At 53.4% G+C, this 15,772-nt stretch overlaps 1 protein-coding gene across 1 annotated transcript; it reads right to left on the reverse strand.

Annotated features, from left to right (window-relative positions):
• Positions 1-216: 216 nt before the first annotated feature.
• PAX6 (paired box 6) lies at positions 217-15,105 on the reverse strand. Its single transcript, XM_050897320.1, is given in 14 exon segments — positions 217-350; positions 1,214-1,364; positions 3,428-3,543; positions 3,666-3,816; positions 4,083-4,165; positions 5,003-5,161; positions 9,729-9,894; positions 10,470-10,685; positions 10,779-10,820; positions 11,720-11,850; positions 12,375-12,396; positions 12,399-12,501; positions 14,667-14,721; positions 15,057-15,105. Coding segments are annotated over 14 exon segments (1,530 nt in total). The 3' UTR covers positions 217-264.
• Between the last annotated feature and the right edge of the window lie 667 nt (positions 15,106-15,772).

Here is a 15,772-nt window from a genome sequence, read left to right on the forward strand (position 1 = left end):
TTTTTTTTTTCATTATAACATACAAATGCCCATTTACAAATAATACACCAAAATGAATAAAAGTTTGGATACCAAAATGAAGATTTGTTCCAACTGATATAATGCCTTCAGTGTACAAAGGTCCATGTGAAAGTCTTTTCCATGTGTTACAGCATAGGGCACAGTTGCAGTACAGAAGTACTCTGAGAGCCATTCTTCCTTTATAAAATACTGCTGAACATCCAACTGTTGTCCATATAGTCATTTACGGAATTAACACATGTTTTACTGTAATCTTGGCCAGTATTGAGACATATCAGGTTCACTGCCAGGAACTTGAACTGGAACTGACACTCCAGGGGAAATGAGACCTGAAAATTGAGGGGGAAAATGCATATTTTAGTTTTTCTATACATAGCACAATTTTTGCTTTACAGTTTCAGATTTGTGCTTGTATTCCAGTAAGTATTAAATCTCGCCATCTACCAGCCTGCAGAATCAGGAGGGGGGGGGTGTATATTTTAAAAACCTATGCACATCTCACTGATTTGTTGTTATAAATAAACTGTCATGCTTTGAGATAAATGCCAGAGCCTCATCTCATTTGTATCAGTTGGGAATTCAGCCCAAAATACACTGAACATTTCTATTCTTTTAAAATGTGTCTGGCTTGCTCCTGCTTATGCTGACACTTACCCTTTTTTACCCTGTTTTGCCTTCTTATGCGTAGGTTAATATTTCTACAGGTTACCTGCCTTTTCGATAACTTCAAATCTTTAGCAAAAAATAGCCTCTGACACAGACACGGTAAAAACACACCCAGTCCTGCAAACACTTTCATGTACACCTTCACAAGTGTGAGTATCTCTGCTGTAATTTAACGGTGAAATAAATGCTGCTTTAGAAATTAATTATACAGGGAAGCTTTTGTGGGATGGGGGGCCTCACTGAAGAGTTTTCCACTGTACCACTATTCAGATGCCACCTCTGTTAATCAGCTCTCTTTCGTCTACCCCTCCTTTTAAGCGGCAGCTTAAAAATCAGACTTTCTGCTCTAGCCCACAAGGTTATACATTTTCATCTTCTGCCCGGTTCAGCAGCTACTAAACCTGACAGAGACACCTCTCCTAGCGATGGAGAGAGACTTCTCCCAGCAAATACATGTGAAAAACCTGATGGCCGGAGCAAGGAAGCCGCTCTGGCAGAAAGGCGGGGGGAGCGCAGGGCCACTCACCTGTGGAAGTGGTGCCAGAGGTGCCCATCGGCTGGCTGTTCATGTGTGTCTGCATGTGAGGAGGGGTGTATGTATCATAGCTCCGTCCATTCACCGATGGACTGGTGGGCAGCATGCAAGAGTAGGAGGAGGTCTGGCTGGGTACCGGGGGCTACGGGAGCAAAGGACAAAACAGCGTTAAGTATCGGCCGAGGTAAACACGGCATTACCCTCTTCTGGATGGATGTGCCAGCCCTCAGAAGCAGCATGCACAAGGGAAAACGAGCTTCAGTTTCAAATTCGGGGACCTAGATGTAAAGTCCTGTTTAGGAGCTCAACCAAGCAGCCTCTTCCCAGAGGTTTTTGGTCTACAGAAACAACGTGGACGGTCACTGGTGCGTTTTCAGACACGCTTGGCAAGCAGATCCTTACATCCAGATGCAAACGAAGGTGTTACACACCTAAGCCAAGGAACCAAAGCCTGAGCGCTGCCCTTGTTTGTACTTATGTAGAAGAAAGATGTCTCATGCCATTTGAAGCCAGAGACAGGGCTGGCGTCTTATCTCACATTTGGTGGTGTAACTAAAAACTATTAGGGGTGTAACTAAAAATTACTCCACTGAGGCACACAAGCTGGTCCTGCATCTGCAAGCGTGTTGCACATATGCACAGCTGATGTGTGGGTTTGGGGTGACCGAGGCTCTGAAGGGGGATCAACGCACAATGTATGTGTGCGTTGATCTCCCTTCAGAGCCTCGGTCACCCCAAACCCATGCCAGCAGCATCCCAGGAGACCAGACATCTCCGTTTACCTAAACTCCAATCCCTAAAACCCCGTCTGCCAGGGGGGAGAGCAGCTGGGGGCAGGGGGTGAGGGATGGCACGGTGCCGGGGAGGGACCAAGCAGGGGCATCTCCTGCTCCGGGGTACCGGGGGAGTGGGGACCGGTGCAGCCCTGACACAGGGAGGCAGCAGGGGAGCAGGAAGCAGAATGGGTAATTCCCTCTCCGAGCACACGAGACTCAACATGTCTGCACAGATCTGCACGTCCCCGACACACGCTGTCTCCGAAAATACCGACAGCCTCGCTCACTAAGCACACACGCTGTGCTCTGGGAGAACCAGCAACGCGCTGCGCATCCGCAGGGAGATGCCGTCAGTTCGGCTGCCAAATCTCCCACTCTGACATCGCGTAGCCATCACGCTGTGGTCACCACATAGGCAGGACTTTCCAGAGCGGCTCACGTGTGCCAGGTCCCTGCCCAGGTGCCCAGCGGTGAATCAGGGGCCTCCTGCTTTCTCAAGGGTCCCCTCCCATATCAGCCTTTTGATCTTTTGTCATCTGCTCTCAGCCCGCTGCCGGGAACAGCACCACTGGCCTCCAGCGTCATGAAATAGCGACCTAGCCAACGTCATTTCTTTCCGCGGACTTGCGAGACTCTAACTTTATTTGGTTAATTTTGGTTCAGCAATTAGTAACATAGTAATTGCTGCAGCAAAGGAGTCAGGCTCTCTAATCTGCTCGCCTGTCTCCAGCAGTGGTCAATGCTGTGTGCCTCAGACAAAGCTGTAAAACTCCCGTAATTGGCCAGCACCTTCCTAGGCCAACCCCACCATTAAAAAAGGAGGAATTTTGCATCTGAAAGGTCTATAGAAACAGACCCCAAAGGAATAGATTTCTTCCTAACCCAGCTGGTGATCAGCTAATGCTTTCAGGCATGAGGATTGACAGCTCTTGCAATTCTGGCTTAGCTGGCATAACCACTGATGCTAATCACATCCTTCCCTCTCTCAGGTGTCCTAATGTGCCGCTGCCACATTACCTACACCGACAAGGTCGGATCCCTCCAGCAGCGTATTCAGGCAGCAATTTCCACAATACTGCACCAGTGAGTTCCATAGGTTAACCACAAGGGGTTTTGGGTTTTTTTCCTGAAAACTGTTTTTTCATCCCACATTTGTTGCCTTGTAAATTTGAGGACCTTTCTCTTTCAAAATTCAGGAAAAGTCCTTGTTGAGCACTGGGTCTTACAGCGCCCTTTCCCTTGTGATTCTCCCAAATAGGGTATCTTTTCAGGTGCCAGGGAAGCCTTTGGTGCCGGTTTCCCTGCAGCAAGGTTCAGGTCCGTAACCCCCCGTCCTGCAGAGGAAGGGCCCCCACCCATGCTCCCGCACACCCCAGGGGCTGCCAAGTCCCAAAGGAGCGTCGTGCCATGGCGGCGACGCCGGACTTACTTGCATAGGCAGGTTGTTGGCCATGGTGAAACTAGGCATGGGCGGCAGCGCGCTGTACGTGTTTGTGAGCGCCGTGTCCGTTCTGCCCAACATGGAACCTGATGTGAAAGAGGAAACTATAATAGAATAGACAGATAGATGAACACATTAGTTTAACCACAATTACAATTGGCAATACAGTCTTAGAGCCTCATTTTCCCAAGAGGATGGATGAACATGAGCGGGTTGCTGGCATTACCGGGGGTGGTCGGTTGCGGGATCGGCTGGTAAACGCTTGTGCTGAAACTACTACTGATGGGAATGTGGCTGGGAGTGTTGCTGGCTTGTCTTCGCTGGTTCCTCAGCTTCTCTTCCCTTCTCCACTTGGCCCTTCTGTTAGAAAACCACACCTGAAAATACAGCATTTGAGAGACGTGAATGAGCTTACAAGGACCTCCCCCATGTAACTCAAGGCCGTGCTGATAGAAAGCTGGCTTGCAGCGTAGCAAAGCAGCATGTAAAAGCAAGCCCCAGCTGCTGTTATTTTCCTGAAGGAGGAGATGGACAAATATCCGATCATAAATAGGGGCTGCCCTGTGCTTTGAGAAGCCAGGAAAAACGAAATTAGAATAGTAATAGTAAAAATAATAGTCATAATTGCACAGCAACTCAGTACCTGTATCCTTGCTTCAGGCAGGTCTATTTTAGCAGCTAGTCTCTCTCTTGCAAACACATCAGGATAGTGGGTCCTCTCAAATTCTGCAGAAGGAAATATTGTTGCATTAGTTGCAAAGAGTTAATGTGGCCGACTGTAAAGTCAGAGTCGTTCCTGCGCTGCCTATGCTCTAAATGCTCTTAAGAAACATTGCTGTAAAGGCAAAGCTGAGCTTTCCCTGTGTGTGTGTGTGTGTGTTAGAAGGAGGACGCCTTGCCTGCTGGGGAATATCGCTAAGGGGATAGGCAGGCTTGGGTGCAATGCTGCATCCTTCAAGAAGCAGTGAGGGCTTCTGCCTCTGCTGAGGGTGTCCCCAAGGCAGCTCTGACCCTGTCACCAAGAAGTGAAATGGCGCATTGCTAAATAACAGCAGAAAATAAGAACAAAGATCCGCAGTGGGTCAGAGGTGAGGTGCGCCCAGGCCGGTCAGGGAAAAGGGCACCTGCTCCCAGCCCCGGGCAGCGGCAGTGCTGGGGACAGGGAGCGAGCACGGGGGCAGGCACGGAGGGCTGCTGCCAGCCCCAGCTGCCTGCCCTCGCCTTCCCGGCGTATGGCAATGCAGCCCAGCCGGGGATGTGGCACAGTCGGCGGGAGGAGATTTACCCCCCGTGAGAGGAGCCCGGGGTGTAATGGTGTTTCGGTATGATCTCTGCCCTGAGTACGTTCGCTTTGAAAACCTTTTAACGGCTTTTCAGTGCATATCACAGCCATCGATGAATATTTGGAGCTCAATGAATAAAAGAGCATGGAGGGAGCCACGGATTTAAAATATATACATATATATAAGGGATGTGAATGCCATGCTTCTGTTCAGCTCTTAATATAGCCAGGGCACATTTTGCTTTTCTCTCCTGCTTCAGCTGTAGGAAAATGTCACTCACCTTTCTCAAGGGCTTCGATTTGCTCTTGGGTAAAGGATGTCCTATTTCTCTGCAGCTTTCTTTTCAGCTGGAGTCTCATTTGGGCCTCATCTGAATCTTCTCCATTAGAGCTGATGGAGTTAGTGTTTTCCCCTCCTCCCTCCTGTTGCGGACAGCCATCTGCAGAAGCGAGAGTCGGAAAGTGAAACGCAGGTACCCTTGTTTTAAGATCCCTATCAGAGAAATAACGCAATTGGAAACAAGTTCGGCCATGTTTGCTGACACCCTCCCTTAAAAATGTCTCGGGTATCAAAGCAACATTGCGCTAATGACACGAGTAACACGGAAACATTTCGGTTTCCAGCGTTATCGTAAACATCGGAGATGAGGAATTACGATCGCCTGGTCTTAATTTCATTTTGTTTTTCCTCTGGCATAAAACCTGCATAAAAATACTTTCCCTTGAAAGTGATTCTTTCCATGAATCACTGCTGAAGTGCCATGGCAGTCTCCTCTGTCTGCCGCATTTATTTACCTATTGCTATATTTAAAATAGTGATGTTCAGTATTTCAGATTATCTATAATCAGTAATTCCTATCTAATCAATTAGATGTTGATAGGTTTGCAGAAAATGCTATTAAGAAACCAAACCAAGCTTGTAATCTTTTTTAAAAAATATTTATCCAGTTTTTATTTGAATTCTGCACAGTCAATTTCATTTTAAAGGTTGTGAATTTAGAAGTGCCTGCATTGTTCTGCAGTTTTATTCAACTATTGTATGAGTGTGCATTGCCTTGACACCTATTACTGAGCACAGCTGTAATTATATCATCACCAAGAACAGGCTATAATTGCTGAAAATGGAATTTTATATTTAGATAAAAGGACTGTCCATTCTTTGTAATGTGTTGCACCAGAGAAAAGTAAGATTTCTTTTAAAATTTTAACATGTAATTTTGAAAGAAATAGCGAGTTCACTAACTAGCTAAATACGCTATTCTGCAGCTGAACGTTTGGCATATCATTTAAGCGGTACATTTTTAATTAGGGCATTTCCACCACTTTTAATGTAATTTCTGTCATTAAACAGGGAGAAAGTTTCATTGTGCTCTCCTTTCGGGCGGTCGCAAGGATGCGTCCCGGGTCCGGCCGGCTTTGCGGGGCTCTGCGGGCACCCCAGGCCGCCCTGGGCGAAAGAAACGGACGTTTCTGTCGAGGCAGAGAAGTCGTTGTCCCTAAATTAGCTCTCCCTCTCCTTTCAAAGCATATTTTTCGAGGCGGTTTGATGTCGCATAAAGGGGGAGACAGGATGAGGGACGCATGGGCTACTTATGCTAATTCCCTTGAAAAGTTACGCCAAAAATAAATAGCGACACTCCCGCTACATCCTTTAAATATTGTGGGAAATCAACTTTAAAGTAATATCATTTATAATCGGCGAACAATGGCCCCGGCCTTCAAAGCTCGGGGGGAATTGTGACAGGATCTGGTGGGACCCTTTCAACCACTTTGAAATGTTTTAAAACCCGAACTTTCTCCCCCATTTAAACACAGGGATTCAGCGGCCGTGGTCACCATATGGGCGGCCGCAGCCCCATTGAGGCGGCCGGCGGCGGGTGAATAGCCGGGGCGGGGGGGGGGCTGCCTTTCAGGGGCACACAAAGCCGCCGAGCCCGGGGAACGCCGCCGCGGCGGGGCAGCCGCCCTGCCAAGCGCTGGTGGCAGCGCCGGGGGCCGCGCCCGCCCGCTGCGGGGGCCGCCGCCTAACCTCCGCCACCGCCCTCATCCATCACTGTCCGCACGGACCGGACCGGCACGGACCGGGGGGCGAAGGCGGGGGGGGGGGAAGGGGGGGGAAGGGGGGAGCCGCCCAAAGGCGGCGGGGACGGCCGGCTGCCCCCCCCCCCCCCCCCCCCCCCCGCTCCCTGCGCCGTCGGGGCTCGGCAGCGCGCCCTGCCTCCGCCGGGGAGCGGAGGGCACCCGCGGGGCCGCGCCCGCCCTTCCCAGGGCCAGCCCAAACCGGGCGCCCCCCCTTGCCCGCCCCCCCCTTATTTTTAAACTCTCGAAGCCACATTGTTTTGCAACCTCGTCTCGGTGCGCTCCCCATCTCCCCCCAAACCTTGGAGCCAGCTAAAAGTTGCACCTAGAGTTAAACTCGCTTATGATTATTTAAAACCCCGCGCCGGACAATTAAGATATCTTCTTTTTAGAAGCCCCCCCCCTTTTTTTTTTTAAAAAAGCCCCTAAAAGGAGCGGTCTCAATAGGGCTGTTCCACCTTCCAGACCTAATCCGTAAGAAAGCGAGTGAATGTCCGTCCCTATTATCCTACAGCCAGACCATCTGACGCTGGGTATAGGATTTGTTTCCTGGAAAAAAAAAAAAAAAAAAGAGAGAGAGAGAAAAAAAAAGAAAAAGAAAAAAAAAAGACGCTGGGAAATAAAATCATTCCTTAGTTTCTTAGTGTCTTAATCAGTGAGGCGGAAAACAAGCAAAAAAAGATAGCAAACCAATTGCGGCACCTCTCAGCTATAGAGCTGGGATCAAAACATTGTAGCATCTGTTGAAAGAGAAAGTGTCTAAATCCTATAGAAGGCTTTAGTCTTATGGGGGGGCGGGGGGGCAAAGATAAGAAACAGTGTCTCGGTGATCCCTAAAACCACTAAATCACTGGAGAATTTCTCCCGGATAGAGATGTCTCTTTTTGTTCTGTCAGCCCTCATGTATCCATTATTTTATTCACTGCTGCATGGCGTTTATCAGATTGAGACCATATTTGTACCCCTCTGAGACCTAACCTCGCCTTATGCTTTTTGAGTAATGGACTCTTAAAATCCAGTAACATACCCCTGCAAGGGAAAAACATTAGAGGGAGCATGAATATTCCAGAGGAAATCCATTTTATTAATTTTAATTTTGCGATGCGGAAGTTTTAAGTGCCTGCCTGCCTCCCCCTCGCCTCTCCTGCCCACGCACACACGCACCCCCGGCCCGAGCCAGCCCTGCCCCGACCCGCACCGCTTGCTTTCGGTTGCAATTTGGGAGGGGGCTCCCGACGCCCTCCCGCCCCGGCACGCTCCTGCCCGGGGCCCGCGCTCCCTCGCGGAAGCTGCGCTCGTCCCCACGCCACGGGGAGGGGTCGCCACAAGCACCCAGCGGCTCCACCGTCACCCCGTCGTCGTGTCCGTGTCCCCCCGTCCCGTCCCCCCCCGCCCCAGACACAGGCGCCTCCGCCGCAGCGCTGGGGCGGCCGAGGGCCGCCTGGCCCAGGTGCGCCCGCACCGCACCGCACCGCGCCCGCGCACACCGCACGGAGCTGGGCCCGGGGATGCTGCTCTGCGGCGGGGAGGGCAGGCGGGGGGGCGCCCTAAATTTCTCCATTTAACGGCTTTTCTAAAAAAAAAAAAAAAAAAAACGGCGGGAACGGAGGGCGCCCGGGCCGTTTGGAGCCGCACGGGCGGAAAGTGCGCTCCTCTCCGCCGCGCACCGCTCCGCGGTTTGGCTCTCGGGTGCAGGGCAGAGAAGGAAGGACGGGGAGCCCCGACGCCGCCCGGCCGGCCCCGGCCCGGGCAGGGATGCCGGCAGCGGGGCAGGGGCAGCCCCCGCCCGGCCCCGGGCGCCGCAGGTAGGGGTGAGCCGGCGGGCGGCTGCCGATAGGGTCTGTCCCGGCTTCGAGGGGGCACATCGGGCAAAACAAAATTTAAAAAAAAAAGAAAAAAAAAGGAAAAAAAAAAAAGAAAACCACCAAAGTGGGGGTGGGGGGAAGCGAGGGCTCCGCTCTATCTTTCTAGTGTCCTTCATAGATTGTTTTCTTCTCTTAAAACTGACATGTCTAATTGGCAAGCGGTGCCATATCGTGTCCAGAGGTCTCCTGTGGAACATTTCTACAGCTGTCTCCTTCAACTAGACGCTTATTCATGTCGCCTTAATGAGAAACAAAACGATCTCTAATGAGCAATTACATAGCGACAGAATTGTTCCCATAACAAATTCTTGCGTGTGACAGAAACATCCTTTGTACCAGATATTCCGCACACTGTTACCGATTTTTTTTTCCTTGCGGGTGAAAACAAAAAGCAGGTTGTTGTATATAGACACCTCTTCTAAAGGAATGACCACAGCCAGGGAGAGCGCCGAGCCTCAACAGAGCCCGTATTCAAAAAGAAGCCATTAACCATCTTAAGTATGTAACGTAACATCCCATTATCCTTCATATTATCCCCTTGTCATTCCTACAACAAATACCTATTAATCTTCAGGATAAACAGTTTCCTATATTTACAAAGTTGTTTCGGGTCCATTGAGGAGGAACTATAATCAGCCCTACGGAGATAGTTACCGATCTCCCCGGCTTTGGAGACCCCGGCGCGGGCAGGCGGCCCGGGCGGGGAGCAGAAGCCCTAATTACCGGGCTGATGGGCGAGGTTAAGGATGAGCCCCGGAACCCGCCCGGCTGCCGGCACCGCAGCTCGGCGGACGCGGCTTTGGCAGCGGCTTGCTCCCGGGCTCCCCTGCCCGCCGCCGAGCCGAGGCCGGGGCTGGAAGCCCTCCTGGCCGCCGGCCCCCGCCGCCCACCTGCCCGCAGCTGCCCGGGGAGGAGGCGGGAGGGACGCCCTCGGCCACCGTCCTGAGGAAATTGCCCACCGCCCTCAGCGCGGCGGCGGTCGGGGAGGGGGCGAGGGGGACCCGCGTCGGGGCCACCTCCGCCGGGCGAGGCCGAGCCGAGCGGCCGCCGGGCTGTCCCTTACCTTGGGCGGGCTGCCCGGGTACCGAGGTGCCGGGGTACCAGCCGGGCCGGGTGCCCCAGGTCCCCGTCTGCCCGTTCAGCATCCTTAGCTTGTCGTACATCCCGTCGGCACCCATCTGTTGCTTTTCGCTAGCCAGGTTGCGGAGGACTCTGTTTATCGACGACACCTGGAAGGCAAAGGACAGGAAAGGCAATGGTAGTGCGGTAGCGCGCTCCTCGCGAGCCACCCGCGCAACCCCCGCGCCTCTCCGCCGCCCCTCCGCGCTGCGGGCGGCTCGACCTGGGCGCAGGTCAGGGGTTCCCCGGGCGCCGGCTGCGCGCTGCGGCCGCCCCGTACCGCCGGGTCCCAGCCGCCCCGACTCGCTTACTGCTGGTGGTGGTGCAAACAAACAAACAAACCACGGGGGAGGGGAAAAAAAAAAAAAAGAAAAAAAAAAGAAAGAAAGGAAAAAAAAAAAAGCTCCAAACCCAACCCTGCAAAACCAGAGTGATGGCTTCGACTGATGCTCGCAGTCCTGAGGCGCCAGGCGCAGGGGTGACCCGCATATTTTTTATTTTTTTTTTCCCCCTCCTTAAAGGCATTTGTCAGATTCTGTATGAAAAAATCCGTCTGACCCTGCCACATGCAAATGATGTGAACCTGCTATCCTCTCATCTGATATCAAAACAAAGGAAGCAGAGGCTCGCTACGGCTACCCAGCATTGTACACAGCACACAGGAAGGTTTTTTTCATGAACTTACACTGGGTATATTATCGTTGGTACAGACCCCCTCTGATAGTAATCTGTCTCGAATCTCCCACGCAAAGATGGAGGGGCACTCTCGTTTATACTGCGCTATTTTGCTTACAACTTCTGGAGTCGCTACTCTCGGTTTACTACCTCCGATTGCCCTGGGTCTGATGGAGCCAGTTTCGTAATACCTGCCCAAAATTTTACTCACACATCCATTCGACACCTGGATAGGGAAGCGGACAGAAAATCACATTATTAATAATTTCAAGACAAAAATAAAATTGTTTAAGTATGCATTAAACAATGACAAGCTTACGTTTTGATTGTCCAGCACTTGGACTTTTGCATCTGCATGGGTCTATAACACAAAAATATACCTTAAATGGTATGAGAACTTACTTAGAGAGTCTTTTTTTTTTCTTTTTTAAAAAAAATTACATTCGTGGCCCTACCCTCTACAAAAGTGATACTTTAAAAACATCTGGAAGAAAAAAAAATCTGGTCAAAACGTAATTCCTTTAGTATCAATGTTAAAATACGCCTTAAATGCGAACAATAGCTAAGCCAGACTAGTCTCCATCGTCCTCACTGCTCTTAGACAGAGTACTGGCGGGGGACAGGGTGAGTGAGGGGTTATCGAGACCTACATTTACAAAGTACCCCTGAGCTGCGCCAGATCGCGTTAGTGTCCGTAAAGACAGATTCCGGGCTAAAACAGCGTGGCTTTGAGGGGGTTTCTTTTGGGTTTTTTTTTTTCCCCTCTTTTTTTTTTTTTTTTTCGCTTTTTGGAAGAAAAAAAAGGTAAAAATAAAAAAGCACTAAGCCACGCCAAATGCATACAGATCTCACAAAATCATAAGTAAATACGGAGGGTAGGGGGGAACGAGAGGAAACTGAAATTATGCCGAGCCGTATAATTCAGTTTATTACAGCGAACTAACTGTAACGAGAGTGCAGGTTATCACCGGATGGAAATAAAGGGGAACAAAAAAAAAAAATTAAAATATTTTTACAGGTATATATATATATACGCGTAGAAAGGTCTATTTGCAGCAACAATCAAGATAAGCAGATGGATCGTTTTATTAGGCTGGAAGGCGGGTGGTGGTGGCGGTGATGGTGGGTGGTGGGTGGGTGGGTGGTGGGTGGGGGTGGGGGGGTCTGCAATTAGCGCCTTGGCGGCCAGCGGTGGACAAAGCGGCTCTGGAGCGGAGCGGAGCGGAGCGGTGGGAGGACGGGGGGCGCCGCCGCCTTCACCTGCAGGATCCGGGAGATGTCGCAGGGCCGGGCGCCGCTGTGAGCGAGTTCCACGATCTTCTGCCGCGTGGAGTCGGGCAGCGGCCTCCCGTTGACGAACACCCCGCCGAGCTGGTTCACGCCGCTGTGACCTGCGGGAAGCACAGCGCCCACCATAGCACCCTCCGCTCCCGCCCGCCCGACCCGCGCAGACCCCCGCGGAGCGAGCGCGCCGCTCCTCTCCGCGCCCCGCCGCGCGGCACCGCGCAGCACCGCCGCTCCGATCCGATCCGATCCGATCCGCTCCGCCCGCTCAGGGGCCACCGCGCCCGGCCCGGCTCCGGCCCCGGCCCCGGCCCCGGCCCCGGCGCAGTCCTCGCCCGCCGCTCCCCGGGAGCCACCGCGGCTCCGAAAGGCACCCTCGCCAGCACTCCCCGTCTGCAAAACCCGCGGCAGCGGCGAACCCCCAAACCCAACCCAAAAGCCCAGAATATTCCGGGCTGGATCGCCTTGGGTTGCTTCCTTGCTTTGCCTTTTTTTTTTTTTTTTTTCTTTTCCTCCCCACCAAAAAAACCCAAACCCCAAACCCCAAACCCCACCAAGCCTGCCTGCATCCGCACAGCCGCAGCTCGCTTCGCCAAAAGCAAAGCGAGAGGCTGCCTCGCCAATGCCCAACCTGAAGCTCCAGGCTTTGGAGGAAGTCTCCCTGGAGAAGCTCTGCTCTACGCGCTCTCCGCTCTCCTCTCTTTGGAGCCTCCTGATAAATTGACTCCAAGAGCCCAGGCTTCTTAGCAATAAATAAGCTCCAAATATAGAAGAGGGGGAAAATATGATGAGCCTCTCTGACATTTGTCTTTAAAATAAAACTAGCTGCACGTCAAGTTTGAGCTTAATTTCTGGAAATAGGCGGAAGTCGCCCCGGATCATGCATGGAAGGCTAATTGAAAAGATCAGTTGGAGCACTTGTGGCAGGCGTGTCACTTTATGACAGTACTCTGCTTTTGAAAATTGCATCGTCACGACAAATAGTAGCATGATAAAACGACCCTTTCTGTCCGCATTTGGATATCACTCAGACTAGATTGAACTCTACTCGCTCTCCCTCCGAGGGAGGCTGCGGTTTGAGGTAGCCGGGGGCTCTGCGCGGACACAACCGAGGGGGCGCGCTCCCCCGCGCAATGGATTCAAAGTGACATCGGGGCTGGGGAATTTGCCGCCCCGGCCCAGCAGCGCGGCCGGCGTTGCGACCTGCGCTTCCTACCGCGGGGAGAGGAGCCCTGCGTCCCTCCCCGCCTGCGCCCCGCCGGGCGGGCCGGCTCGGGGCGGCGGGGGGCGGCCGGGGGGCGCAGTCCCTCGGCGGCTTTCTCCCCCCCCCCCCCGCCTCCAGCCCTCGTCCCCCCGCCCCGTCCCCGTAAATGCGTGCGGGGAGCCCGTTTCAGGGAGGGACGCTCGCCGACATAAAAAATGGCAGCGGGGAAAGCAAAATCAAAGTTTCACTTAAAAGGTTAAGCCTTAATCATTATATAATTTCCCTGGAGAGCGGTGTAGATCTCGCCCAGTGGCAATGATTATGCGCCTTCTATTCTATTGCTAGTCATCTAATAGGAAAACATATGGTGTCAATTTGGATGCTCTGCACCATATACACCCAGGAGTTATTAACACAAAGCCTGAAGAGCCCGCCGCGACCTTTAAACAAAATAAAGGCTTCACCCGAATGATATCTTTTCTGCGTTTTGCAGTGGCGATCCCAAACGGCCGAGTGAAGGCATTCCCCCATTACCATAAACTCTCGGCACGCCGCGGCCAAGGGCAGCCGCCGCCGTCCCTGCGAGGCGCAGGTGATTCCCTCCCCGGGCTGCCGAGGCTCAGATTTTCTCGGGATAAATGAAAATACATCGCACGGACACGCACGCAGCGGCCTCGCAAAAAAACCCCCAAACAAACAAAAAAAAACAACCAAAAAAACCCAAACCAACCAGCTCCACCCGCGGTTTTCTGAGAAACTCCCAAAACCTGTGTTTTTCCTCACGCTGCTCACACGTATTAACCGATCTAACGGGGGGGTGATAAAGGGGTCCCGGAGCTGCGCATCCCCAGCGAGGTCCCGGAGAAGCACCGGAGCGGGGGCCGACCGCACCGCGCAAGGGCCGCGCAGCTCGGCCTGTGCTCTTCGCCGCCGCTACCCGCGCAAGATAAGCGCACCCCCCGCGCAGGAGCACCGCGGGGTTGCGCGACCTCACAAGATCGCGGCGGCCGTCGCGATTTTGCGAGGTCGCGCAAACCCGTGGCACTTCGGCGTGGAGCCCACCCCGCGGAAGATCCGCGTCCCGAGGAGAAGGGGCCTGCTCTGGGCTGGCTGGGACCTCACCCTCGGTCCCCCCGACCTCCGCGCAGCCCCTTCCGCGGGAGCGCAAAGAGAGGCCGCTCCCCGCCAGCCACCGCGCCCGACTGCGGGTCCGTGCGCTCCCGCGTTGCGCAAACGCTTTCCCCTCTGAGAGGCGCGCAGGCCCATCGGCGAGGTCTTAAACAACATCAGCAACAACAACAACAACAAAAGGCCCCAAAAAATTAATAATCCCCAAAAGACATCAGAATCGGGAGGCAAATAAACCCAGGAGGTGGCACGGAACTGCACCTAGCACGGTGGCGGCTTTTTCCTGCCCAGCTCCCACTGCGGAGCAGGTAGGGACGCACGGCAGGGCCTGGGCCACGAACCGGGCAAGCCCCGGTGGCCCGGGAGCCGTGACAGCGCTCCCGGCCCCTTCCACGCCGCCCACGGCGGTACCCGCGCCTCGACGGGGCGGGCGGCGCTCCCGGCCGCGCAGGGGCCGCCGCGCCCGGCGGAGCCGCCTCCCTCCCCCGCCCCGGGGCGAGCCCTCGGCCCCGGGCCGCCTGCCCGCTCCTGCGCGCCCGCGGCCGCCCCCGCCTGCCCTCCGCGGCCGCGAAGGGGCGCGGAGTCACTTACTGTTCTGCATGTTGGGCTGATAGAGCAGTATCCCACGGGGCTCGCCTATAGCAGTCTATCAGTGATAAAATAGGCGTTAATCAGGGGAGGTAGTGCACACGGTTAAGCTGCAGAGAGGCTAATATCTCACAGGCTTACTTTGTTATCCTTAGGCGCCTTGCCCCGATTAGTTTAAGGATTTGGGGGCTTTAATACCTCAAGGCAAAAAATGTACATACGTATCCCTAACACGCGAAAAAATTTAAGAAAAGCAACCCGCCAAGTGGTTTCTCGTTTTAATTGCATGCAGGTGGCGTATTGCCTCGTCGTTAGTGCCCTTCGCTGAGGTGGTGTATTAAGTGGAGCGACAACAATCACAAAGAGAGTCCGAAGTCATGTTTTTAAACTTGCCTGAAAGCGGGGTGGACTGTCCTCTCATACAATTTAGGGACTCGCACATCTGCGTGTCACTAGTTAAAGTCTTCCCTCTAGGACAAAGCAGAAGAAGTACATTAAAAAGTGTGGAGCGACGCCGGGAAGGTGTGCCGTGCGGCAGGACGCGGGCCGGGGGGAGCGGAGCGGAGCGGGGCGGGCGGCGCTGCGCTGCGCTGCGCGGGGGCTGCGCGGGCACCGGCGGCGGGGGGGGGCGGGGGGGGCTCCGCCGGCTGCCCTGCGTGCTGGGAGCGGGGCTCCATTTTTACCTCCGGGTATTTTCTCGAGTTATTTATTTTTTTTCCTTTCCCCGCGGCACTAGCAACTTTTTCTCCCCCAAACTCCCCGTCTTGTGATTAACTTCTTTTTTGGTCTTTAGATCTTCCCCTTTTTCACTGTACTGTGACACACGCTGTCTACCTCGCCTCACTGCTTTAAAAAGTAAGAACAGGAGGGGGTGAGAACTGTTAAACAAAGCCTACAGAAAGCGAACAATGGCCTCCATTCTGCTCCTCTACCCAAACCCCGAGTGCAGAAACCCAGGCTCCTTAACCGGCCGCGCAGCTTCCCAACTCAACGGACCAACAACCCTCCAACTTACAAAGAGCAGAGAAACAAGCCCCTTCTCCCTTCATTAGTGCCTGCCTTGACCCAGCGCCTGGACAGTCCCCAGCGCCTTTTTTTCTCTCCCCCCC

This window comes from Gymnogyps californianus, chromosome 5 (genome assembly GCF_018139145.2).
Source record: "Gymnogyps californianus isolate 813 chromosome 5, ASM1813914v2, whole genome shotgun sequence".
In the NCBI taxonomy this organism is placed as follows: domain Eukaryota; kingdom Metazoa; phylum Chordata; class Aves; order Accipitriformes; family Cathartidae; genus Gymnogyps; species Gymnogyps californianus.